General features: G+C 44.9%; 1 protein-coding gene across 1 annotated transcript in view; it reads right to left on the bottom strand.

Moving 5' to 3' along the window:
- Nucleotides 1-1,005: 1,005 nt before the first annotated feature.
- Nucleotides 1,006-27,333, bottom strand: part of PCDH15 (protocadherin related 15) — a 314,817-nt gene continuing 288,489 nt past the window's right edge. Inside the window, exons 30-37 of the mRNA XM_069018835.1 lie at nucleotides 22,753-22,971; nucleotides 19,810-19,920; nucleotides 9,117-9,138; nucleotides 7,796-7,834; nucleotides 7,028-7,101; nucleotides 5,969-6,101; nucleotides 3,477-4,892; nucleotides 1,006-1,622 (exon numbers count right to left, since the gene is read on the bottom strand). Coding sequence (XP_068874936.1) covers nucleotides 1,071-1,622; nucleotides 3,477-4,892; nucleotides 5,969-6,101; nucleotides 7,028-7,101; nucleotides 7,796-7,834; nucleotides 9,117-9,138; nucleotides 19,810-19,920; nucleotides 22,753-22,971 — 2,566 coding nt within the window. The 3' untranslated portion in view covers nucleotides 1,006-1,070. The remainder of the gene's footprint in view (nucleotides 1,623-3,476; nucleotides 4,893-5,968; nucleotides 6,102-7,027; nucleotides 7,102-7,795; nucleotides 7,835-9,116; nucleotides 9,139-19,809; nucleotides 19,921-22,752; nucleotides 22,972-27,333) is intronic.

The raw sequence follows: 27,333 nt of genomic DNA, 5'->3' as shown, positions 1-27,333 counted from the left end.
AACCTCACAAAATATTCCCTTTTTCTCTTCTTCCCTGTGGGATCCATTTGTCTTTGCAGCAGGTTTGTGTTCAAAGTGATCAAAGTGGAATGGTGATGGCACTGCTTAACCCAGCAGCCAGTTGGGCTTGGGAATGGATCCATCCTCTTCCCATTAATTACTGTTTAGTGCCTCCCACTATCACACAGGCTTGTGGATCATCCTGCTTTATTCCAGAGGAACACAGCCATAGGATGACAATTACTGATGGAGCATAAAAACTGCACCTAAAGGTTGTGGAAAGAAGCAAACAGAACTGATGGGGGAAGAGATGAAAAGATGAAAAATTGACTGGAGAAGAAAATTGGAACAAGCTAATTTACAAAAGAAAATGAACAAACCATGGCCAGGTAGCTCTGAATAAGATTAATTGCTACACATTGCCTTCCTCTTTGCAATTTTTATCTTATTTCAGCTTCTCTTGCACTTTTCTAAGTGGCAGCGCTGTAATGTCAGGAATTCTGATTCCGTAACTTTGCCAGCTGGGCATTGTTTGCATAAATTGCTCTGACTTTGGAATTGGGACTCAAATTTCAGCAGCAGCCGAGGATTTGCTCCATTGACTTGGGTGGGTTTATTTTGAATTTATTACTTTGAGGTCAGAAGGCAGAGCTCTGGATATGAATCTTGACCATAAATAGACAATTCCCAAATCTAGACAGTAGAGCCACAAGTACCATACAGAAAAACAAAGCCAGGCAGGTATAGAACTGTCTGGAGGGTTAAACCAAAGGGGGCTGTGCATTTATTAGTAGTTTACTGTTTATTAAACAAGAACTCCAGATCCAAAAAGAACTCATTAATTGAAACCAAGTAGTGTTTAGTGAGATGGGAGCCTGTCAGAACTGGGGAGGACAATGGATCGGTCCAAATGTGAGTGCAAATTTTGTCTGGGAATTTTAAAGCGTGCCATTTGTCGTGGACAACGGATGTGCAGCATACAAACTCCGTACGTCTGCCCCTGGGTGACAATAAAAAGCGCAGTTTATTATAAACCGAAGTAAAAATGAAACTAAAAAAATCAACTAAAATCACAGTTTTGTCATTGGTATGTGGAGGTTGTTCCAAGGGCCCATCCAGAGCTCCTCCTCGTCGGACTGTGTGTGTTCACTGTGCGACTCCAAGGGCTCCTTGACATCCTCGTGGTCAACAACCGATTCCTGCTCATCTGTGCTTTTCAGTTTGGCCGGCCCAGCCTTTGTCACTGCATTTTCGGCCCCTATAGTAGAGGAAAAGGAGACACTGCACGGCCTGGAGTTCATTTTGTTGCTTGGGGACGGTCCCTTGGACAGCGTGTTCAGCGGGACGCTCTCCTCGTGCGTCACTGCCAGCTTGTCCAGTTTCTTGAACTGCTTCCCCAGCCTCACCGGGGACGTGACTTTGAGGTTGTTGCCGAGGCAGCCGCGGCGGGTGCGCACCACGGAGCCGTTCTGGGCGATGTAGACGTTGCCATTGCCGCTGGGTTGGACGCCGGGGGTGCTCATCCGGCTCCTCTGGCTGGGGTCGGGAGCGCTCTCCTCACCCGTGGAGCTGGTCTCGTACTCCGGGTCCACCACCAACTTGATCCTCTTCTTTTTGGCCCACTGTTGGACAACAAAGAGAAGTGTCAGGACAACCCAGCACTGTTTCTTCATTTCCCTGCCCTTTCTGTTAATTAATTAGTAACTCATCAATTTCTATTAGTTTTGCACTGAGGAGGAAGCCGCTGTGTGAGAGATACTTTTAAGAAACCACTCCAAGGTATAAACTCTAGGAAGGCCTTGGAAGTTTTTTTCCCTTGCATTGTGAATTCCGTGCACTGGGCAGCTCTGCTTTGTGTGCACCACACATCCAGCAGAGAAAATCCCGGGACATACACCAGGGAAATTCTCAGGCAGAGCGCTGGCAAAACTGGCTGGTTAAAAAACAGAACAGCTCCGTGTAAGGCTTTGTAAATACTCCAGGCAGGTGGGATCAGTAGAGATGCTCGGGAAGACGGTGGAGAAACCAGATTTTAGGTTTATATAACTTATGTATTTTTTTTAAGAATTAATGCAAACAAGTGCCACACTGCTGTGACTTTGTAGCAGCAGTAATCCCTCTGTGGTGAGCACACAACCCCCACACGGTATTGTAATTTATAATTGATCTTTTAAAAAGAAATGCCTCCTTGCAGCACACTGAAAAGAGCTATTACCCTTCTTGAATGAGTAATTCAAACACTAAGATGCCATCACAGTTAACCCCCACTGCAAAACACACACAGGAACATGAGAAAAGCCAGTTTTGAGAGAAAGAAAATCATGCAAGGTACAAATAGGTGATAAATGTTAAGGTTTTGAGAAGTCACACTTGGTAAAAATTACTTAGATGCCTATTTTCTTGTTCCTGGCAAAGAGAGACAATGTTCTTCACATGGATATATTCCAGTGGATCTATTCCTGCTTGGTTTAAGTGGGATTTACTTTAAAACATTGTGTGCCGCTACAACGCTGTGCTGTGTGGGGATGCAAAGGGGCAGGTCAGTGATCATGGATCTAGTTCAAAGAGATGTTTGAACAAAATGAAATGAAATGAAATGAAATGAAATGAAATGAGATAAAATGAAATAAAATAAAATAAAATGAAATAATGAAGTGAAATAAAATAAAAACAAAATAAAATAAAATAAAATAAAATAAAATAAAATAAAATAAAATAAAACAAAAAATAAAACCACTGTACGGTGATAGGTGGGAAGGGCAGAGGCTGGGAAATGTAATCCATTTCCTCTCCTGACCAAGCTCACTTGGTCCTCCTGCCTCAGCATTCCTGGCTTGTGCATCACTGGTGTTTGTAACCTGAATCCTGTGATCCAGAAAACAGCCCAATCCCAGCTCTCCCAGTTATCCCCTGCAATTTTGGGAATGTTGTTTTGCTGCAATTCCACTTGTCCTCCCTGCAAACAGAGCAGACCATGACAGCAGAGAACTCACCTGACGTGTTATTAAATAGCATTAAAGTCTAAGATGAAAACATGGATAACTTTAAAATCTTTACATCCTCCTCCTCATTCCTGTTCTTCCCTAAATCCCATGTTTCATTGCTCCATGAAAACTAAACTTTCTATATCTCTGTCAGTATATCTCTAGTGTGTGTATGTGTATATACATAATTTTTTAATATGTATATATCCACAGGGCTGGAATTAGTTTGGTTTTCCACAGTTCTCTCCCAACGACAGCGAAATGCTGGATCAATAAGCTTTGCCCTTTCCTTTTGGCTGTCTCCAGCCCATGAGCATTGCTTAGGAAAGACCACACTGAAGGCACAGCAAGCAAAGGCACTCCTCACTGCAAACCATCACCTACTGTCACTCCTCTTTAAAAGGAGGTGGAGTCACCCGTGGCCTCTGACTCTGCAGTTCCAGTACCCTGGGTCTGGCTGCTTTCCTGGGACACCTTTTTCTGTGTTTTCACTCCTCTCCTGTTGGTGTCAGAGCTCTGAGTCTCAGTCCCAGGGGACGTGGTGGTTTTCCCAGATGTGGCACTGCCTGAGCTTTTTGTCCCTGTGGTACCTTTGGAAGTCACGCTGATTTCACTGTCTAGGCAAGAAGATTCATTCTTACTGGCAGTGTCCTCCCTGTCACTGTCCTCTGGATCAACCTCCTCTGCACTTTCCTCCTCACTCTCCTCACCAGGAACAGCTGATTGTCCTCCCTTGCCCTCTCCAGCAGCAGCAGCTTTTGCCTTGGCAGTTTTAGAATCCACCTTGTTTGAGTTATCTGCCGTCTCCTCGGCCTCCTCCTCTTCTTCTGACACCTCTTCTATGGTGTCCTCTATTTCCACGCTGGCAGAGGAGGTTTTGCTCTTGTAGCTGGATCCCGAGGTTCTCCTGTAGCTTGTGTCCCTGTCGCTACCTGAGGTGGTAGAGCTCACGGATTTCTGGCTGGAGCGTTTGCCACGGGAGCTGCCCGCCCAGCTTTTCACACTGGACATTTCCGTGCTTCTCCTGCTGCTGGACTCACCGGTCCTGCTATAAGAGCTCTGTGAGGATGAGCTCTTGGACAGGCTGCCATCTTCATCGCTCTCAGAGTCTTCCTCATCATCGTCCTCTTCTGACGAGTCCTCCTCCGACTCACTGCTGGAGCTGGATTCAGACTCGTCATCGGAATCCCCCAAATCCCCAGTTTCCTCATCCGAGTCCACGGTGCTTTCTGTGGCCTCATCCTGATCCAGGGTTATTTTCAAGTAGTCTTTGTCTTCTGACTCGGAGCCGGAGCTGCTGCTCTTCTCAGAGGACTCATCCGAGGTGCGCCTCCTCCTCCTCATCCTCCTCTTCTCGTAGTCGCTGTCCTCCTGCTCGCTGTCTGCCGTGATACTGATCGAAACCCCCGACTTGGCTTCGTCCCTTTCAGACCCTTCCTCTCCATGTGCCAAATCCTTGCCAAGGCCCTCCTGGAATTTCCTGGAGACGCTGATGCGCTTCAACACGTGGTTTAGTTTCCTCATGGAGGGCCTGTCATCCGTGGATTTCTGGAAGTAGCTTCCCCTGATCATCATGGGTTTGTCCCCGTCTGCTTGGCGAGCTGACAGCAGCTTGGCATAGCTGGAATCTTTCCTACCTTTCACTTTCTGCAGGATCATCGGGAATATCTTTGCTCTCTTCCACCGGGAACGAGCAGACTCAGCTCTTCCTACAGGTTTGTGGGCACTGACTGCCACACGACTTAAATGCATCACTCCCTTTAGCCTCCTTTTTCCCTGGCTGCTCCTAAATCCTCTTCCAGGACCACGGCTGAGGTCCATCCCAACACCTACAGGTCTCCCTTCCATTTGAGGCCCTGCTGCCTGGCTTATCCCTCTGCTGGGAGGGCCTCTGACTGGACTCATGCCCTGCAAATTATGAAAATTAATTGATTACCACTTGAAAGAGAGTTATTGTGAAAACCCGTACCTTAAAATAGGGTAGGAATAGATGCAACATTTATTTCCCAGCATCAAAATGAACTTACCTGGTTTAGAACAGTTTTCTTAACAAAGTTATGGGGAATGTTTTGGAATTTTAGAGTTTTAGGGAGTTGTAGAATGGGCTGGAAGTGCACAACTACCTTACTCTGAAATGGGGAAAACACTGAAATGTTCTCTCTTCTCATTTAATAGTGGATTAAGATCTGGCATTTATAAAAATTGAACTTTTTTCTCAAAAGAAAGATATCGACTTTCTTCTGATTATCACTGACATTTCCAATTTTTTTGGTTTTCATTGTGAACTTTATGACAAATGAGTTTAGGTACCGCTTTTCTCCTTGAAAAAGTCAGAGGAATATCAGTAATGGACTCACAGAGTCCCAGCATGGTTTGGGTTTTGGGAGGGACCTCAAAGCCCATCCAGTGCCACCCCTGCCATGGGCAGGGACACCTTCCACTGTCCCAGGCTGCTCCGAGCCCCAATGTCCAGCCTGGCCTTGGACACTGCCAGGGATCCAGGGGCAGCCCCAGCTGCTCTGGGCACCCTGTGCCAGGGCCTGCCCACCCTCCCAGGGAACAATTCCTTCCCAATATCCCATCTAAATTTTCCCTTTTCCAATCTGAAGCCATTCCTCTTGTCCTGTCACTCCAGTTCCTGCTGAAGAGTTCTCCTCTGGCTTCCCTGTAGGCCCCTTCAAATACTGGAAGATTTCCTCATTTGGTAATGATGAAATAGAATTACCTAAGTCTAAGTGGATTGTTCTTTGAACTAAAACCAGATGTGGGCACCAACAGAAACTCAGCAATTCCTTTTTGTGCCTAGAAAACGAAAAGGAATTTTATGCTGGCAAACTTTACAGGCCCTCAGAAGGGCCAACAACGCTTAACACTGATCTATAAAAAACCTAATTCTAATCAATTCCAGTGTACACCTGATGAGGCTTGGTGACCCTTCAAGCGGTTGCAGGGACAGAAGGTGCCCTCCAGAGTCTCTTCCTTACCTCCTCTGCTGCTGGCCCATGGGGACTGTAGTAGTAGCCACCATCACTCTCCACCACGACCTCGCCGTACTCGTCGTACATCCCCGACGGGGACAGCAGGCGCCGGCGGCTCCCGTACTGAGGCAGCTCGTACCTGCCAGGGACACCACAGCTCCTCAGGGTGGGCCCAAATGTGCTCACACCTCTCATCACGCAGCCATCAGTGCACACATTCACATCCAGAGGGATGGGAATGGCTTTCCTTGTGTTTCCCTCTCCCTTCTTTCCTTAGCGGCAACCAAATCCCAAACCTCCTGTTCCAATGGGCACAAGCCCGCGACCTGAATTTTGAGGTCTGTTGGATCAGTCAAGACCCCACTAAGTGCACCAACCTTCCTTCAATCCACCTGAGTTTTTGGGGGGATCTTTCTTAATAACCATGGAATGAAAGAGCAGCTTCCCTGGGATCAGTTCTGGAGAATGCCAGGTAATTCCTGAAGAGCCCGATGGGCTTTATCAGAACAAGGCAGAATGGGGTTTTTGAGGGAAATTCAAAAGGCCATGAGGCAGGATGGTGTTTTCTGAGGGAAATTCAGAAGGCCACAAGGCAGGTTGGCATTTTTTGAAGGAAATTTAACAGGCTACAAGAGAGGATGGCAGTTTTTGCAGGAAATTCAAAATGCCACCAGGCAGGATGGTGTTTTTTGAGGGAAATTTAAAAGGCCAGTGGCTGGGTGGGAACTGGGAGAAGAAAGGATTAATACCTGAACTCAGGAGGGGGGAGGTGATGGAAATTAATCTCCCAGACAGCAGAAATACACACACAAAGGATGTAAAGCCAGCCTGAGAGATGGGCTGTGCACTCTGCAAGGGGAAAATGCCATTACTAAAGGAGCAGGGAGTTATCAAATACCCCCTTAACCTCTGCAAAGAGTTTTGTTGTCTGTTCCCTTTGTGGACACAAAGATTAAAGTAATCCTGAGGTGAAGGGAGGTCCCACGATTAACCGCTGGAATAATAAACATCACCAGCCTGGAAAAGCAGCACTTTCAGAAATAAAGAGGAAAAATGGAACTGTACCCATGCTCATAACTGTAGTAATCCTGGCCGTAGTATTCCTGCCCTGGATCAATTCCAGACTCCATACTTAACTCCTGGAAAAGAGAAACACTGATTGAGTGCAAACAGTGTGAAAAAGGCCCAAATGTAATTACTGATATTATTATTCCTTATGATGTAATTACTTCTGACTGCAAAAATGATCCCCATCCTGTAGCACAAAAATAGCAATGTCTCACTCTGGCTTTTACTGCTTATTCTGGAAACAATTTTGAGGCTAAAAGATTGGAAATAGAAAGGTTTGCAATTGCACTGCACAGCAAGATGCTAAAGCTTCCAGCACCAACTGCTCAACTCAGCTCCAGCTGCAATAATCCATCAGCAGCTGACTGACACTTGGAAAAAATCAGATGGCAGTTGGAGAGCAATGAAATAATTCTGTCTGGGAATCTGGAACTGTGGGATGAAGCCCGTGTGAGCCACTGAAAGATGCTCATGGGAAAAATCACAGATCCCAGAGTGGTTTGGGAGAGACTTTAAAGCCCATCCAGTCCCACCTTCCTCTGTCCCAGGTTGCTCCAAGCCCTGTCCAACCTGGCCTTGGAAGTACCAAGATGCAGTAAATTTAAGGTATTTAATTAACATAACTGGGCTTACAATGCCAGAACTTTACTTTTTATGTAAGAGTAGGGGGAAAAATTACCTGAGCCAGACGAGTTTTCATTAGAAAATGATGTAAAAGCCATTTCAAAACCTATAGAATAATTAAGGAATGAAAAATAGTGGTACCTCTGGTCTGAGAAGAGAAGGTCTCAGCAACTGCTGTTGCTACAAGAAAAAATGAGAAGGAGGTTAATTAGGCAGCAACAATTAAAGTGCAGGTGATTGGTGTCTAAGATTAGTAATAAATGCTGAAACCACAGGTCCTTTAGAGTTTTTTTATGGCAGGCAGCTGGATACTTCCATACCCTGTGAGAACACAGAGCACCTGCTGCAGTAAAGTCCCTTTACAGCCCACCATTTCTTTTGCCTAAATATAAAATCAAATTCCCAGTTTTTGTGATGATTGTCTGAAATATTTAACTCAAGAACTTCTACCAGAGGACAAGAGAACTACATTCTCTGTCTGAATTAAGAGACACAAACCAGCTGTGCAAAGGGAGGAAAAAAAATCAGCAAGTATCAGCCTTTATGATAGAAATGTATTTTGGAGAACTTTCCAATTATGGAATGAGATTGTTCTGAAGGAAACTCTTTTGTTTCATTGCTGGAGAAAGTGCTGCTGCAGGAGCAGCAGACCTCAGAGCGCTGCAGGGAAGGTCCGTGGAGCCCCATCCCTGCCTGGCAGGTGACTGGGTGTGACACTGGAAAACAGCAGTTATGGAATGGTTAAACAGCAATCTCGGAGCTGGAGGTCGCACCCGTGCCACAATGGATCTCCGCCCCCCAGGGGATCTACGCCTCATCAGCTTCTTGGATCACTTGCAATTTCTGGTCTCTAAAGCACCCAGTACCCAAAAGTTCCACAACACACAATCCCAGGTGGTTTGGGATGGAAGGGGCCTCAAAGCTTAGATCACCCCACCCCCTGCCATGGGCAGGGACACCTTCCACTGTCCCAGGCTGCTCCAAGCCCCCTGTGTCAGGGCCTGCCCACCCTCCCAGGGAACAATTCCTTCCTAACACCCAATCTAATCCTGCCCTCTGGCACTGGGAAGCCATTCCCTGTGTCCTGTCCCTCCAGTTCCTGCTGCAGGGTCCCTCTCCAGTTTCCCTGTATCCCTTCAGGCCCTGGAAGGAGCTGTGAGCTCTCCACACAACCTTCTCCTCTCCCGGCTGAGCAGCCCCAGCTCTCCCAGCCTGGCTCCAGAGGGGAGGTGCTCCAGTCCCCTCAGCACCTCAGTGGCCTCCTCTGGACCTGCTCCAACAGTTCCACGTCCCTCTTGTGTTGGAGGCACCAGAACTGTGCACAGAATTCCAGGTGGGGTCTCACCTGAGCAGAGCAGAAGGGCAGAATTCCCCATTCCCCTGCTGCCCACACTCTTGGGCCGCACGGCAAAAGCACATTGGTGTAATTAACATTTTAAAGGTGACTGGGCACCAGCCTTACCTCTTGCTGTGCATATCCTCGCCTAGAAGCCAGAAAAAGAAAAGAAATAAATTAGGATAATGCTGTGAGCCTGCACAAAGATGCACATTGCCATTCTTGCTGAAGAGGAGTGAAAGAGAATGTAATTAGAAATATAATTAGCATGGAAAGAAATACATATCCCTAACACCAAATATGTTTTTCTTTGGGTTTGCTCTGGACACAGGGATCATTGCATGGGAAAGGCTGGAGAAGCTTAGGGCTCTTTTCTTGCTTTAGATTGTGAAATGATGAGGAGAAATCCCCAATCCCCAGTCCCCAAGAGCCAGTGCATCCAAAGGGACTCAGCACACAGAAAGGGGGATTGGGAGGGAACCCTGTTCCCTCACACCTCTGCTCAAGCAGTGAAACAACTTCTCTTCTACTCCTGGACTTTCTGTATCCATCAGGAGTTGCCCTGGAGCTCCTGTTACTAAATTCTTGTACCAACATGATTATTCCAATTACACCTTTCCTAACATTTGCTCAGTAGGGGGGAGTTAAATCTCCTTTTTTTTTGCTATCTGTGGTTATTTTGCCACAGGCTTTGTGCTTCTGATCTTATTGGGAATTTATTGTTGGTTTAATTCATTTTCTTGGAGCCATTCCTGGGCATGACCAATGCATTTATGTCTATCAAGTTTTCTATTTTCACATTTTGTGCATGAAAACTGAAATGACTTCAGCAAAACTAGAGAACAACAATTTAGGCCTTTGAATTTTTCTTAAGGATAAGTCTGGATTATTTGTATTATGGTTTTTAAGAAGGAAAGGGTAAATGCTCAAAATTACGTTAGGCTTATCCTAGGACACAGCCAGCAGTCATGAAGAAGTCTTTAATTACACTAAATAAATAATAAAGACCAGAGAAATCCTTTTAATTCTTTAATATCCTCATCTCTAAATCTTCCTATTAATATTCAGCACATGGAATTGATTATCAGCATTGAATTAGTGCTGTGGCCTATGTAATAGAAACCTCATGGCCAGCTGAAATGAAGATTTATCATCCAAAGATGATCTGACTTTTCAAAGCCCACTCGAGGAACGCTGGATTTAGTTTCCATATCGCCTACAACAATCCTGGGATAGAGGAAGTCTGAGGAGAAGGAAGCCTATTACTCTTAATTGCACTATATTGCAGATTAAAAGCATAATATGAGCAATTCTAATTAAATTTGGAATTCAACTTTCATAAAAATAGCACCATGCTGAGTTTTGCTGATATTGCTCAAGTAGTTTTGTGTGGCCATGATTAGAAGGAAAAAAAGGTCCCCGAAAGACAGAAAATACCCATTCACTCAATACAGCACCAGGATCTATTCTGGCATACAGACAAAGGTCAGAACAACATCATTTGTTTCCAGGAAGGAATTAAAGCTCTCCACAGAGGGAGGGATTGCTTCTGGGAAATGTTCTCAGCCAGACTTCGCTGCAGTCAGTCAGAGGGAAATCTTCCCTGTGGAATGGGAAGCGAAGCCGTGGAGCCTGTGAGGATGTGAGGTAACAGGACAGCCAGAACACAGAGCTGGTACTTAAGGGGAGAGACAAAGGCAGAATGAACTCACATGGACAAGATGTGCCAACCTTTCACTGCTGAAAGAGGTTAAAGGGACTGGGATTTGCCTAAAGCAGCAGTTCCCCAATTCCTGACACCCCAGCAGGTGTTTGCTCTTCCACAACTTAGATCTGTTTTCATACTTAAAGCAAAATCATCACAAAGGGAACAACTACTTATCAGTTTGCCCCGGCTCCTAAAATGGAGATTTCCTGCAGTTCAGAGCTGAAGCAGAGAACAAAATTGGGAAGGAGGATGAGTAATGATAACACTGTGATGAAATTCCAGCTTTGCATGGAAGAACTCTCCACTGATGCCATCTCTGCTCCTGCTCAGGACTTGGCCCCGTCAAGCTGATGATGAAAGAATGAGAGATATAGCGAGGGTCACATCAGACCCCAACTGACCAAATCAGACAATGTGAGAGGGGTAAATTATATCTAAATTATTACAGATGCTCAACTTGCTACCAACTCCTACATTGGATCTAATCCTTCGTAGTGCTGCAGAACTGCAGTACCATGGGATCATGGAATGGTTTGGGTTGGAAAGGACCTTAAAGCTCATCCTCTTCCACCTCCACCCACCTTCCACTATCCCAGGCTGCTCCAAGCCCCAGTGTCCAACTTGGCCTTGGACACTGCCAGGGATCCAGGGGCAGCCCCAGCTTCTCTGGGCACCCTGTGCCAGGGCCTGCCCACCCTCCCAGGGAACAATTCCTTCCTAACATCTCATCTAAACTCCTCCTCTTTTGGTTTAAAACAATTCCCCCTGCAGCACCCAGACATCTCAGTGGGACAGAACTCCCCTGGTACAGCCTCTTTCCTCTTTCCCAGTCTAATAAAATTCATTTTGTTAAAAAAGACTATTTAAAAAGCCAGCAGGAGAACAAAGACTGCGTTATATTCAGACAAAATGAAACCAGTTTTGTAAAGTTTTCAACTTCATCAAGATTTCCAGAAGGAGAAAGTAAATGCTGCTCATCAATAAAGAGCTGATTGCCATGACCCCCTCCCAGACCCTTCTGAAACAATGAAATTTAATATTTAAAGTGGAGCTTCTGTGTGATGGCCACTCTTTCTTCTTAAGGAACATCCCAAAGGAACATCCCAAAATCAGTAGCCAAACTGAACCGTTGGAGTTTACGCTGTGAATGACTCGACAGCTCCACTTCTGCTGTGTGACCTTGCAGACCACAAAATCACGTCTTATTTGTGTCATATTTCACTGGGGATGTAAAGATCTGCACAACAGCAGCTCTTTACAAGCTCTAATGTGGGACTTGGGCACTTCAATTTTAATTTCTGACTTTGGGGTTGATCCACTCTGAACATGAGCAGCCCGATACTTTTTCATGCCCATCTCTGCCCTCTTCCCACTGTCCCCTTGCCAGGAGCATGGCCGGGACACAGAGGGAAACATTTAAATCATATTCCCACTCTGGCTCTTCAATTCTAACAATTCTCTACCTAATAGGTGCTGAGCTTTGGGAAATTGATTAAAACACTGCAGTCGTGCCACCCTTGGAGAACTGAGCACCAAAAATGTACACATCCCAAAAATGACACAGATTCTGTTACAGCAAAAATAGGATGGATAATCCCTCCCCTCACATGTTTAGCTACTCCTACACCTACCTTGATCCTACAGCCTATCCCAACAAGGGTTTTAAGTAAAGGAAAATTCTAATGGATCAGCAGAAATTGTGGGATGGAGTTCATGGAGTTTGGCACTGGGGCAAAGAGTGAGGAACTACCTTGAGCAACTTCTGACTGAAGCATCCACGCATGTCCTAACTGCAGACTTCAAAAAAAACAGGAGAAAGAGAAAAAGCCAAGCACCATGGAGATGCTGAGTCTGATAAACAGCCTGACAAAGAATTTGTTACCTTTGTGCTCAGAATTACAACGCTGATACCAAACTGGCGTTTTAGTTTTGCTTCATTAGGTAACATCTGCCTTTCCCAATATGGTTTTCAAAGTTGTCATCCTAAACTTTTCAGATTTTGGTAAAGGACTGAAAGGAAACTTGAAAGTTGAACCAAGCATTTAAATGCCCAAACTGCCTTTACTTACCATTTTTTCAAAGGACAATCTAATTTACTTTACATAAACATTTATAATTGACATATTTCATGTAAAGATCTAATTTAGATGCCTGTGAGCAAAAAAGCTGGTAAGTAAATCCACATTGTGTGGATTTTTACAAGCACTTGGAAAACCTTCACCTGGTGACACTAATCAGAGTGACTTTATTACAATTTAATTGAGATGTTTCAGCTCGTGACAGACCAGCATGGAAATTAAAGAGAGACAGCAACAACATGCACATGCGCAATCATAAAAAACAAACAACAAATGCTTTGTACATGAAAGGAATTTACAAAATAAAAACTTTTCACATGCAGTTACAGTATAAAAAAAAAATGCAATGGAAGGCAGAAGATGAAGAACAGGAGTGGGGACACAGCCACGCTTGCTGAGAAACCAAAAGCAAACCTTTCTTCTCACTGGACATAGGAACTGAGCTGCCAGAAAACGTCAGCAGAGCAGAGCCCCCAGAATAGGGAGACGCAGTATGGAATTATGGAATGCCTGGCTTGCAAGGGACCTTAAAGCTCATCCCATGGCCAGGGCCACCATCCCAGGTTGCTCAAGGCCCACCCAATAACCCGGCTCACCGAAGCTGAGCCTGCTGCTGCCAGGCCTTCCTTGCTTTGACACCCAATGTGCGGCAGAAGATTCCTTCCAGGTGGGGCATTTTATGGGCAAAGCAAGAGATTCCAATCATAGCTACAGGAAAATCTTACTGATGTTACCTACAGTGAAGGCTGCTTAAAGAAGTATTGAGCCCACTGCCATCTATGCCCCAGCTTTGGGTGAAAATGGACAGTTTTCCCCAAGAACTTCCAGTAAACAGACTAAGAAGCAGCAAGATGTAGTTCTGAGAAAACAACTTGGAGAGTTATATTTTACATCACAAAGTTTTGAGCGAACGGCAAAGACAACATCTCTCCATTTAGGATCAGGAGTGGGGAAGTCATGGTGCACAGCAGAAAAAGGGGGAAAAGTTGGGATTTCTGGAGAGTCTGAGGCAGATACCGTGTGCTGCATTAGAGTCCTCCCACTCAAAGAAAGCAGGGACATCCACCCGTGAGCATTACAGAGCTGTTGACTGTGAGGGGAAGCGTTTCTCCAGCTCCTCCACAACACAGCTCAAGTTCCCATTCTGCTGGTTGTGCTCGGCCGCGGCTTCTGGAGTCGGGAGCTCCGGGCTCGGGGCTGGTTTGAGCTTGGGGACGTGCTTGGGCAGCAGGTGGTTCTTGTCTATTTGGCTGTACATGTTGGCCACCGACTTCTCGATGGCGGCCAAATTCTGAATGTTTTTAAGAATTCCTTTGAGCTCCCTGCGAGGAGGAGGCTCTGGCACTGCGGCCGGGGCGGGGACAGCTGGCTGTTTGGCAGGGGATTTGGAATGCTTGGCAGGGGACAGCAGCTGCGTGCTAAGAGGAGATGGAGAGGAGGAAGAAGAAGAAGAAGGAGAAGAAGGAGGAGGAGGAGGAAGAGAAACTGGAGGTGGAGGCGGAGGATGTGGTGGCAACAGAGGAGGAGATGGAGGTGGTGGTGGCAGTGGAGGTGGCAGTTGTGGAGGTGGGGGTGGGGGAATTTTAGGTGGGTCTGGAATGCTTTCTACAACTTCTTTGGTGTGAGGAGCTAGAAAACTTTGGCAAAGTGGTTTCTTTATCCTAGAAGATGGAGGAGTTGGTTTGCGAGTCGGTGGAGGAGAATGTTCTTCAGGGCCGTTATGGTGAGTGACGATTACAGCGGGGACCACGGCAGTCTCCGCTTCAACTCCTTCAGCACAAGGTGTTGGAGAGGACACAGGGGAGGAGCGAAGGCGGGGAGAAGCCACCACACTTTTGGGAGACTGCTCTGGCGCGTTCTCTCCCTCCTGGATACTGGCGCTGTGTGTGGGCGACCGCGTGGATTTCACCTCAGGAGACCTCACTTGCTTCATTTCCTGCAGCGCCTCGAACTGCCTCGCCTTCTCCTTCACAGTCAGCTTGGGGCTACTTATCCTTTGGAAGAGTGGACTGCTGACATCGTCACTGCTATCCGGATTTTCAGCTCCTTCCTCCTTGGCCGTGAGTCTCTGCTGCTGCCACTGGATGGGGTCCATGATAACCGGCCTACCCAGGGACCCCTGCGTGTGTCTCCTGGTCAGGTGAGTGGGCACTGTCCACGCCCGGTAGCTGCCCCCCAAAGAGGCCTCTCTCCAGACCAGTCTTGAAGGAGAAAGAGTATCTAAAGCATTGTTCCTTTTCCATAGGAACCCTGCGGCAGCGGGGCTTTGAGGGGAACCTTCCATGTACAACGGGTTTCGGGTCCTTAGCGGGTTCTCATCGGACAAAAAAGTGATGTTACTCGAGGATTTGGGGAGGTTATTGTTCAGGCATCCATTGATATTGGATTGCTTGTGAGCCTCTATAGCACGGGAAGCAAAGCTGCTTATAACTCTCTGTCGGTCTCCTTCTTCTAAGACTGACTTTTTTCCCCTGCTTTGTTGGAAATGGTAGAGAAGAAAAAGACTTGAAAGAAAAGAAGATAATCACATGTGAGGAAACATGCATGGACATAGGTACTTATGAGAGAGAGAAAAAAAGAACTTATGACATGAAGCAGAGCCATTAAATCACTTCTAGCGAGCTACAACCCAACAGAAGGAGCGCATCTACTACCGGGCAAGACATTTACTTTTGCATCTTCTTTAAGGGGGAAGGAAGGAAAATTAAAACAAGCTGCTGCTTGTTTTAATTTGGAGCTGCGTAGCTACTTGGCGAGTTCAAAAATAAACCCACGTCTCCTTCAAAAAACCTCTTAGAATTCCAAATTATCAGTTAATATTGTGCCCTATCCACCCAGAGACACAAAACATCCCCGAAGTATCAATATGTGAATGAATCTCATCTCTTGTGTGTCTGAATTTCATCTCTTCACCACGTTGAACCCAGTTAAAAATCCTTGTGGTTGGGTTACATCGAATTTCTACATCAAAAGTAGGAGGTGTCACCACTTTCTGGACTTCACCTGTCACCTCCCAGTCCCTCATTAACCTCCCCCCTCAAATATTTTTAATACCATAACCTTCTGAGCAGATTTGAAAATAAACAGTATTTTAAAATGCCCTGAAGTGCCTGCTAGAAAAGTGCCCTGTGAGGCCTATTTTAAATAATGCTCACCTCAGGCTGAAATGAAACTTGTTTTTCTCTCAAACAGTGAGAAATTTAAGATTTGGGCCTGTGTCAGGCAGAGCTAAAGTACAGCATGAGGAGCAATCTCATCTACTTGCACAAATTAAAATAGCATTTAAGACTGGTTTTAGTGACTTAGAGGCGTCCAAGATTTTCACACAAGTTCTGACTTAAAAATCCTAAGCCTTGTCTCTACCAAAATTTGAATTTTGGCAAAGGAATAGGAGGGAAAAAAGGGAGTTTTCCATGATGCTGTGAATGTTGGAAGATGAAGTTTAGACCTCTTGGTCACATCGTTCTGTGGGTTTTGGTGGTGGTGTTTCATAGCTCAGAAAATACAACTAAATCCAAATGAATGAAAAATTAACCTCTGGTGGTTAATATTCCCTAGCAAAACTGGAAGAGAAATTTAAATACCTAGGAGTTAATTAAGAGATCTCAATTTCCCTCTAAATTATTTAAGATGTAAAAGTCCCCTGAGGGTCTGTATTTAGTAACAAAACACTTTTGTTTCCTGACTTTTGTTTTTTGTTTTGATCAGGGGACCACCCAGGCAGGGAACCCCCAGCTTCCTAATGGCCCAGGGAGCCAGGAGGACTGGAATTCCTGCACAGAACCCAGGGATCATTCTCCCATTTGCAAATAAACACCCAGCAGAGCTCCACAGAGTGAATAAACTCTCCCCAGGCAGTGCAGTTTGCCAGAGCTGAGTGTGCCTAAGGCTTCCTCTGGGCAGAATGAATACAAATAATTAACTTCACACTAATTAGAGAATCCCAGCAGGGTGTGGATTGGAAAGGATTAAAGATGACCTAGCTCCAACCCCCTGCCATGGGCAGGGACACCTTCCACTGTCCCAGGCTGCTCCAAGCTCCAATGTCCAGCCTGGCCTTGCACACTGCCAGGGATCCAGGGGCAGCCCCAGCTGCTCTGGGCACCCTGTGCCAGGGCCTGCCCACCCTCCCAGGGAACAATTCCTTCCCAATATCCCATCCATCCCTGCCCTCTGGCACTGGGAAGCCATTCCCTGTGTCCTGTTCCTCTATCCCTTGTAAAGAGTCTCTCTCCATGTTTCCTGTAGCTCCTTCAGGCCCTGGAAGGCCCCAATGAGGTCACCCCAGAGCTTCTCCTCTCCAGGCTGAACAATCCCAGCTCTCCCAGCCTTTCCTCCCAGCAGAGCTGCTCCATCCCTCTGCTCATCCTGGAGCCTCCTCTGGCCTCTCTCCAGCAGCTCCAGGCCCTCCCTGTGCTGGGCCCCTGAGCTATAAAGTGACTGAATTCTGAAGCAGCCACCTTTGAGGTCAGCCAAGCACTGCACATACTGAGAGGAGAGAGCAGCAGCGACTCTGAACTTGAAGGAGCCCCTCCAGCAGAAGGCTCATGCAAGGTGCCACCACCTTTCTGCCACTGGAGCAGATTATTTCAAAGCTCCTCAGCTCCCTCCTCGCTCCACATGAGGCCTCCGAGAGCTGAGGTGACTCCACAAGGTTTTTCTGTTTGTGTGAAGCTGTTTCAATCACTGAGGAGCAGTGAGTTCCATTTCTGTGAACTCAAAGACTCTACAGGTCTTGCATGGCACTGGAATTAACAGCCAAGGAAGGTTTAAATTCAGCCATAAATCCATGAACTCCCAGCAAACTTCTGTTCATGCACTCAGTGTTGCTTTGGCTTTTTTTGACCCTTTGGCTTTAGAAATAACGCCCTTCAAGTTCAGCAATCACCCTTCCTCTGTCTACTTCCAAGAAGAGGGATAAAGAAGCACAGAAGTATTGGAACTTCCCAGTAAATGTCTTTCCTGCTCAATGGACAAATAAAATATGAGCTTCACCTTGCAAGGTTGGATGGGAATCGCTGGAAGGAAAATTAACTAATTTCTACCAGCTACAAATATTAAGACAATGAAAGAAGCTTACTTACTGATGCCTATGGATCCAAAGACAGGGAAAAATGAAAATGGTGAGACAAGGCAGATTTAAAACTAAAGAACTTTGTTCCATTTCATTTGCCATAAACACCAAAGAAAGCAAACAAGACAGTGCAAATGAAAGATGGCAGACTTAGGAAAACTAAAACAGGGAATATTGTACTAAAACTCATGAAAAATGGCAATAAAAGATTTTTCCCAAATATGAATTTCCTAAGGTATACCTGTGCACTGCAGCAAAGTATTTAACGGGCAAGAAAGAAAAGAAAACTTTTAAAGAAAAAGTTAATTTGTAATTATATTTATTGAAGGCTGTTATTTTCTTTAAAATCCTATGGGTTTTGATTTATCTTTGAAGGATCTTTGTGTTTAATCAGTTCCTCAGCATGATGAATAAGCCTTGGTTGTACGCAAAGACATCTGAGAGAAAATATTCCAACTACAGCCCCTTTTTTGGTGCAACAAAGACTATTTTTTGTCCAAATTAACATAAAGCTAAGCCTCAAAGTCAATACTGCAGATCTGGGAACTGGCACCTCTTTGGGGCAGTACTAAACCCCAAAAAAACCTTTGCAGATAAAGCACAATGAGGCTTTTTCTGGGTTTAGCATCACATCATTAATTTCAGAAGAAATTTGGTTTAGTGTAAAAAAAAAAAAAAAGTGAATTTTATCCAGCAGGCATCCCCCTGCATAAGGGTACAGATGTAACTCACAAACAGAAGTGTTCCCATTCCAAAAAACTTTACTCCACACATTTTCCCTCCCTTCTTGCCCAAGCATAACTTGACAAAGGCAAAAGGCAAAAATTCAGCCCTTGGGAGAAGCTAGTCCTGCTCCCAGCATTTTTTAGCCCCCTATTTACCCAGAAAAGCTCAAGCCCTGGAATTATTCCACATGCAGAGACTGCACCCAGTTGTCCAAGAGTTAAAGCTCTCTCGTGGACCTGTGACATTTTATAAACTCCATCACAGCAGGTGGAAAATTTCAACTTTCTGGGCAAAACGAATGATGATTGAAAACGGAGCAATCCTCACTTCCACCACCCATTCATTCCCTACCTGCTCCAAGTATTATTAAAGCTGGGCTCGTCAGCATTCCTCGGTTTTCAAGTATAAACAGAGCTGAAGTGTGGCAAAGCCTATCAACATCCCCCCCCCCCCCAGTATCAGACAAATAATAATTGGCTGGAATATTTTCCTACTGTGAGTTAAATTGTTGTTGGAGTCCATCAACTTCAGGTTTACAGAGGCATGAAAAGGGAGCCAGCCTTGCAAGATTATTATTTTATGAGCATGTAAGAGGTAAAAGATGCGTTTAGTGAGCTGCCAGGGGCTTCTCTGCCTTGATAGTTCCTTTAATTTCAATATTTGAACAGGTTTAAATTTAGAACAAAAAACCCCCCAACAAACCGAACACTTCTTACTACAGGAAATGGGGAATTTGGGGCAGCAGTTTTCAGGGAATTATCATTTTGTATGTGTGCAATGGACAAGAATGAATTTTATTGGATGTGTTTACTCAACAGCTTTGGAAAATATGGAGTGCTGGCCTGGATGTGCCAAGGAATCCAAGCCTGGCAGCAATGACCTGCTGTAGGATCTTGCTCTTAGGAAAACCATCTGGTGAGACCTTTTTGCCCACTTGAAGCCTGTTAAAGGTCCCCCCATGCACTACAAGACGATTAAATTGGGTTTTTCCCTCCATGCAGGGTCAGCCTATTTCTTTTTCTGGATGTTGGAGAAGGCCAAGCAGCTGGGGAATGAAGAAAAGCCTTTTGCACAGACTGCATGAAACGATTTCATAGAATCCCAGAACAGTTTGGATTGGGAGGGACCTTAAAGCCCATCTCATTCCACCCTCTGCCATGAGCAGGGACACCTCCCACTATCCCAGGTTGCCCTGGGCAGTGCTTTTCTGGATGGATCTCAAGGAATACTCACATGGTGCTGTCTCCAAGCTCCTCATAGAGGTTGTTGGCCGCGGCTCCGGCCGGTTTTCCTGCTGGCAGAGCCATCTGGATCCTCGCAGTCTTGGCACACTCAGCCTGGCGCCTTCGGAGAGCCACGGGAGGAAGGAGAAACACCCATCAGAAAACCCCAAAACATGCCCCCAGTAAAGCCAAAATGTGAAGTTTTCTATGTTCTTGCCCTGCGGTTTATAAACATCCCTGGATTTTGTCTTCATCCAAGTAGCAACGTGATCATCTTCTCCTGGATTTTTCAGCTCCCTGTTGTTCTGTTTTGGTGGATTCCCAGAGCTTCCCAGTTCCCAGAATGGTTTGGGTTGGAAAGGACCTCAAAGCCCATCCAGTGCCACCCCTGCCATGGGACAGTGGCTGCTCCAAGCCCCAATGTCCAGCCTGGCCTTGGACACTGCCAGGGATCCAGGGGCAGCCCCAGCTGCTCTGGGCACCCTGTGCCAGGGCCTGCCCACCCTCCCAGGGAACAATTCCTTCCCAAGATCCCATCCAAACCGACTCTCTTTCAGTTTGATGCCACTCCCCCTTGCCCACTCACAACTCCTGTTTCTTAATGGAGTTGGCTGGGAAATTTCTGTTCAATGAACAGTTTTTCCTGAAAAAAGTCCTTTTTTTTGTGTTTTTTTTTTGTTTGTTTGTTTCTCTGGGTTTTTTTTTTTGTTTGTTTGTTTTTTAATATGGAATAAAATCACTGTGGAATAAATTTCTGTTCTCTGTCCAGAAAACAAAGCTCCTCGTGTGGGGAGCACCACCAGCGTCATGTGACTGATCTACCCCAATGACACCGAGTAGCCACAGAAATAAATCACTTCTAAACTCATCACACCAAGAGTTCAGGAGCAAACAGGAGTATAGAAATTTAAAAAAATATATATTTTGAGAATAAAATTAGTCAGTACTCCTACGGAAGCTGGAAGAAACAAAGCTGGAAATGAATACTTACTCTTTGAATCTGTTTGGTTGCAAAAAAAGAGATAAAAAGGAAGGTTAAATAAATTCTGCTGCCAACAACTGCCCATAACAGTGACTCTAACAGGAGTAATAAACTACAGGCTACTTAATTATTCCACACATCAAATTCCAGAATTAATGACTTGTTTAAAGAATCAGAACTTCCAGAGCTGAACAGCGTTTGGCTGCTACTTTTGATCCCCTGGAAACAATTCTGTAGTCAGCAGAAATATGAATTACAGCAGGGAAAGAAAACAAGTCATGAAAACATGAATATTTCTCCTGTTCTTTCTTAAGCAGGTGCATTTTTTATACTTGTTTCTTGGTATTTCATTATTTTATATATAACAATATAAATACTACAATCACTATTTTCTTTATATTTTCCCATTTTAGCACCTTTCAAAAATGTATAGAAAATAATGGAGGAGTATTATTTTTGGTTCTTACTTAGAAGATGCCATTACTTTGTGACTAGTAAATAATAAATAATTTATAAGTACCTTGCAGGGTTGTGCTGGATACTGGATTTCAAAGGAATCATTTTTAGATTTTTTTACTAAAAAGTATTTTAGGAAAAACACTGAGATTCCTTTGGAAAAGGAGTGAAAAAGGCTGCAATGCAAAAACAAACCATAAGGCTCAGGATTTTAATTTAACTCCAAAATTCCTTTCATTTTCTTTGGCACTCTCCATAAAAATTTATTCACAATGGGCTGCCATAAATCCCACTCCAAGTCAGATTTCTAGGTGGAAAAAGTGGGATTTTTGGATGAAATGAATTTAGGCAGATTCCTGAGAGCTCCTAAAAGGGATTGATGATGTTTGGATGCCAAGGAAAAATGGGGCTGTTCCAGGAATCTGCAATTCGGATAACAGCCACCAAGGAATTGCAGGATGAACAGGCTGATGGAAGCAAATTTTCCATAGAATTCTGGGAGAGGAAGAGCAGTTTGGGAATGATCTGCCTTTCCAATGGTGCAAAAGTTGGTCAGGCTCTGCCAAACTTCTTTAAATGGCATTTTTCCCTTGACCCAAACTGGGGAAATGGGGATATGAATATAATCATGAATTAAAGAAGAAATCCACGAAGAAATGGATTCCAATAAATAATAAATCTATTAATAAATAATAAATCTAATAAATAATAAATCTATGAATATGAATATAATGTATATGGAAATTTATGAATATAATATTTAATTAGAGAAAAAATTATGAATATATTAAAACATAAATAAATAAATAAATAAATAAACATGGAGCTTTTAAGTCCAAATGCACTGATTTTAAATATGAGTGGACCTGAAAATTTTAGTTGAGAGAAACTTGTTGGAGACATTGATTTGAATTAATTTATCAGCCAATACTTGACCCTCTTCAGTGCGTAAGAGGCAAGAGGAAATATCAAAAAAGATCTTGGATGTTGCCCTAAAATGGCAGAAAACCAACTCTCCAGGAAACATTTGCAATTAAGAAGCTCAGAAAAAAATATTTTAGGATTTAAGCAAAAACATTGGGATGCTCTAATTTGGTTTTTGATTCATTTCTTGAAACAGCACCTTTTTCCCCTATATATTTTTTTTTTGGCATGGAATTCAGCTCTGAATCCTCACTTTTGTGTCAAACACCTGGGTTCTGAGCTGGTGTTTTGGCACAAAAATCCTGCGCCTGGTTGGGAAGTCCAGGAGGCACTTCCTGTGGATTTTCTGTGTTCGTGTTCATCACGCCAAGCATTGAGCAACCCTTGTGGTAAGAAGGGGATTAAACCCAGAAACTGATTTATATAATAGAAATACAGATAATACATACAAAATACTACAGAAATGGGCAATAATAAATAGAAATTAACCTCGCGATGAGGGATAATCGTTGAAGCGGCTCTGCTACGAAATGCAGCATCTCTCCTCCAAGGTTACAACCCCTGGGAGAGGAGAAAGAGGAGGGTACTCACTGCTTGTAGCTGACCATGACGATGAGGATGGCTGGCATACAGCACAGGATGATGATGACAGCCAGGGCCAGCAGTGCCCCCTCCGTGTAGCCCACGGCCTGCGCCTGCTTCTTCACGTTGGCCACCACGTCCGGCGTGCGGATCTCCAGGATTCGCCCACCCTGGCCCAGGTAGGGCTGGAACTCCTTGTTGATATCCAGCAGTTTGCCATCCAGGAACCTTCAATGGCACAAAAACACCCCACTATTAGGGCCAAGTTCATGAAAAGAGTTTTAATTACGGTGGGTTAACAGCCCAATAAAGCACACACATCGTCTTTGTGGGCTTTGGAATAGTGGCAATTCCCTGTAAGCCGGTGCCAGGGACAATTCCCACATACTTAACACCAGGATGCAGTTTTAACACTGAAAAGGAGCTCTCAGCTGAGCTTATCCTGATTTCCAGTGGCAAAAACTCCTTGGTGACATCACTTTGTGTTCTTTGTGCCTTTCCTTCTCTGCTCTGATCCTGAGGATCAACCAACCCTTCCTGGACATATGCCTAAGGACCACTCTGCCCTAAAGATCACCTTGGTCTTGCCCAGGGCAGTGGTGGAGTCACCATCCCTGGAAAAGTTCAAAACACCTGTGGTTGGGGCACTTGGGGACATGGGTCAGTGGTGGCCTTGATGGTGCTGGGGGAATGCTGGATTCGATGACTTCGGATGTCTTTTCTACCCTTAGTGATTCTATGACTGCTGTTACCCTAAAATCAGGCAATTTTTAGAGGATTTGCTCAGCTCCTTAGGGAAATTCTTTGGCTAGCTGGAGAAAAAATACATTGGCCAAGGCTTTAACTTCCGAAGGAAAATAAAATCCTTGGATGACTCCAGAAGTGAGGACTGAGTGTCTCACAAGCTGCCCACCTCTAAAGATCAAAGCAGGAGATGTGTTAGGATGGAGGATCTTAAAAGCTGGGAGCTATAGCAGAATTCCAGATCCTTGCATATACAGGGGTTCTCCTGGAGAAAGATGAGGGGGAAAAACTCCAGAAGACTTCAAATAAAAAACAACAACAAAAAAATTCTGTATTTTTGTGTATAAACTCTGAATGTCTAAAGAGAGCCTGAGATAGATTTGATTTCCTTACTCTGGTCATGAGACAGAAATTCCACTCCTCAATGATCCTTTCTTCAAGGCTGCTAATTTCTTATAATCGACTTCCCCTCAGATTGATTTCCTGATAAATCCTCGTAGTATTTCTTGTCCCTTTTTTTTTTTTGAATTCTGGGGAGAATCCACTCTGCTCTGGGTGTGCAGTGGATGAACTGGATCTCATCACAAGCAGAACAGCTTGTCCTGAATAATGAATTTGGGCTGGTTCCATGATACTGAGGGCAAAGAGGCTGCTCACCCCCACCCTCACAAAGGTGTCTGGAAGAATAATTCCCATTCCTGATGTCTTCCACAAACCTTTTCCTCGGTATGTGAGAAAAAATCCCTTTTCCAACCTAACTGATGGCATAAAGTGAATACAAACATTCTTTTGCTGCTCACTAGATGTCACTGGTGCATGTCCCATGTCCTTTGAGCTGGCAGAAGCCTTCCCAGCAGGACAGCATTAAATCCCTGGGTGATTTTACCCATCTCTCCGTTGAAATTCTGCTGGCATTTTCCCGACAAACCCTTTTTAACAGGTTCGTAACTCAGCCGTGAGCATTTACTCTGTGATGGAACCTGACACGTTGTGCAGGAGCTTCACCCAGTTTCTTTTTAACAGGGGACATTTTCCACGTAATTTATGCAGGAGGAATTTCCTGGATTCAACTGGTTTTTATGCTCCAATAAATCAAAGCCTCTTCCCCAGAAAAGACAGGAAAGGAGTCTGAACGTTCCAGTCTGGGAAATTATCTGAGTGGCCTCCGTGTCTTTTAGGGGTTTGTGGGAGAGGGAGGAAATAGGGAGGTAGAGGTACTATTCAGATCCATTTTTGGGGTGTAATCAAACAGATTTGGAGGAAAAATCAGATGAGGAGCAGCTGAGGGAGCTGGGAAAGGGGCTGAGCCTGGAGCAAAGGAGGCTCAGGGGGGACCTTGTGGCTCTGCACAAGTCCCTGACAGGAGGGGGCAGCCGGGGGGGTCGGGCTCTGCTCCCAGGGAACAGGGACAGGACAAGGGGAAACGGCCTCAGGCTGGGCCAGGGGAGGCTCAGCTTGGACAGCAGCAGGAATTTCTGCATGGAAAGGGTGCTGAGGCCTTGGCAGGGGCTGCCCAGGGAGCTTTGGAGGGCCCATGCCTGGAGGTCTTCCATAAATGTGTGGATGTGAGGACATGGTTTAGTGGTGGGCTTGGAAGTGCTGGGTTAAGGGTTGGACCTGAGGAGCTCAGAGTTTCTTTCCAACCTCCATGATTCTGTTTTATGGGATCCCTGATTAATAAAAACTTCAGGTAATCAATCATAACAGTCTTAAGGAAAAACATGGATCTCTCGTTGTGTGTCAGTCCTACAAAGCAGAGGACAGGGAAATTCTGCATATCTTGAGAGACACATGGCTTTTACCCCCGGCAGTGGCTGCTACATCCATGACCTCTAAATCATGCCTTTGTTTTCCAGCCAAACATTTTCCTGGAATTATTGTGGGATTAATATTATGGATTACAGGAGCCCCACGCTTTGATTCAGTGGCATTTGCTTCTCATGGTGCCAAATGTGACTCTGCTCAGCTGCCCTGGGATGAGCTGCTGTGTCCACCTTCTTCTAGCTCCAGCTGCTTTGGGTTTGGATCCCTGACTCCTGCCTGTATCCCTGCAGTTCTCCACCAGCTGCTCGACTCCATCCTCAATTCCCCCTGCATTCGACCTTCACAAATAATTGTTTTCAAACAGTGACAGGTTCACTAGAAATTGTGTTAAATCAGAACCTCCACTCTGTTTCAGAAGCAGGAACACAGCAGGGTGTTCCCAAAAAAGCCCATTCTGGAAAAGCCTCAGGTATCTTCCAATACACAATCATCTGGTGAGCTGTGTGAAAATCCCAGCTGGCAGAAGTCACTAACTCTGTGCTGTTGGTCCTGGATAAACATGGAATTGTTGAACACCTGGAAAATCACCTGTGGGAATTTATCTTCCTTATTGGTAATTAAATGTTTAAACCAGGAAGTTCTGTTTCTTTCAGACTTATCCACCTTTCTCCCATCACATCCAGTTCATGGAATGTTCCTTTCTCCCACTGATCCCTTTTCTGTCAGATCCAGAGCAGATTCCTGGCTAGCAGAAGGGTGGCTGGGGCTCGTGGCTTCCCAGTGAGGGGACAACCACTTCTGAAGTGTCCCGTGACCATGGCAGGAAGAACCCTGAGCCAGCCCTCTGAAATCAAACTCCCAGGAGGGAGCTTCATCTTTTTAGGTTAAAATCTTTGTAGGTTTGGGTACATCCCTGGCCCAAATCTCCTGGGGTTCTCCCACTTTACAGTGAAAACTTGGGAACTCCAGCTGCAAAACTCTGTCTCCTTACTCCAGTGAGTGACACTCACTCACCTCTACCCTAAAGCCAGGGAGGCATTCCCTGGGATTTTACTGATTTAAATATTTAAGAGCTTTTGAAGAGAAGAAAAAAAGCCCCTAAAAAGCTGAGTGTGCAGGCACAGGGAGCATTTTAATGAGGTTGTTTCTCAGATGATTCCCCCTTCCCTTCCTGTTGGAAAACCCAGTGTTTAACCCATCTTAACTCTATTCTGCTCTGGGTACTTCATTGGACACCTGAACATCCCTAAAAAGACATTCTGATACTTTCGAAGGGTGCCAAAATGAAAAGGGACACATTTTTGTGGCCATGAAGAGAGTCTGCAAAGGGAAAAGTTTACTTTTCCTGGAATTCAAAGAGCCAACTGCCTCCCTGTTCAAATAACAGCTGAATTTCATATCCCAGTAAGAGTGGATTTACTGAGACCTTTCCAAAGGGAGGAGGAAAAGGGTGTCAGAATCTTGGATAAAACTGGAGAAGGACCACAGTGACTCCATTCTGGGAATGACCAATAGTGGACAAGTGACCAGAAACACCCAGAGCATCACTGAGACCTGAAAGGACTGAATGACCATGGGGATACCTAAAAACAAACACCAGGAGAAGGAAGGAGGCTCTATTGCCACCCCTCTGAAAGCTGCTATTGCTATTAATTATATTGTATATAACATTTTTATATAAAATATTCATTTTGTTTTAATATTCCTAGTTCAGAAAAATGATGCTGGAAGACTGGAGAGGGTTCGGAGAAAACTTTAGGTGATGAAAAGAATTAAAACATAGCCCAGAGCAGAACTTCTCAGGAATACAGAGGATGACGTGATCATGAGCCTAGACCTTGGTGGGACCCAGAAATTAAAAGCACCAATGGACGCTTTAATTTATCAGCCAAAGTTATAATAAAACTGATCCTGGACAAATTAGAAATAAGAGACAAAAGGCCTAATTTTTGACAGGGAATTACCCTACAATAACAACACCAGGCTGTAGCTGATTGGATTTTCTGGTGCAGTTGCTTTGCTGACAGATATGTTATAAGCAGAATTATTTTGGGGAGCTCCCAAACTTGCTCAGACTGATCC

The sequence above is a fragment of the Aphelocoma coerulescens genome, chromosome 6 (assembly GCF_041296385.1).
Source record: "Aphelocoma coerulescens isolate FSJ_1873_10779 chromosome 6, UR_Acoe_1.0, whole genome shotgun sequence".
In the NCBI taxonomy this organism is placed as follows: Eukaryota; Metazoa; Chordata; class Aves; order Passeriformes; family Corvidae; genus Aphelocoma; species Aphelocoma coerulescens.
This window is presented reverse-complemented; position numbering and strand designations above follow the sequence as displayed.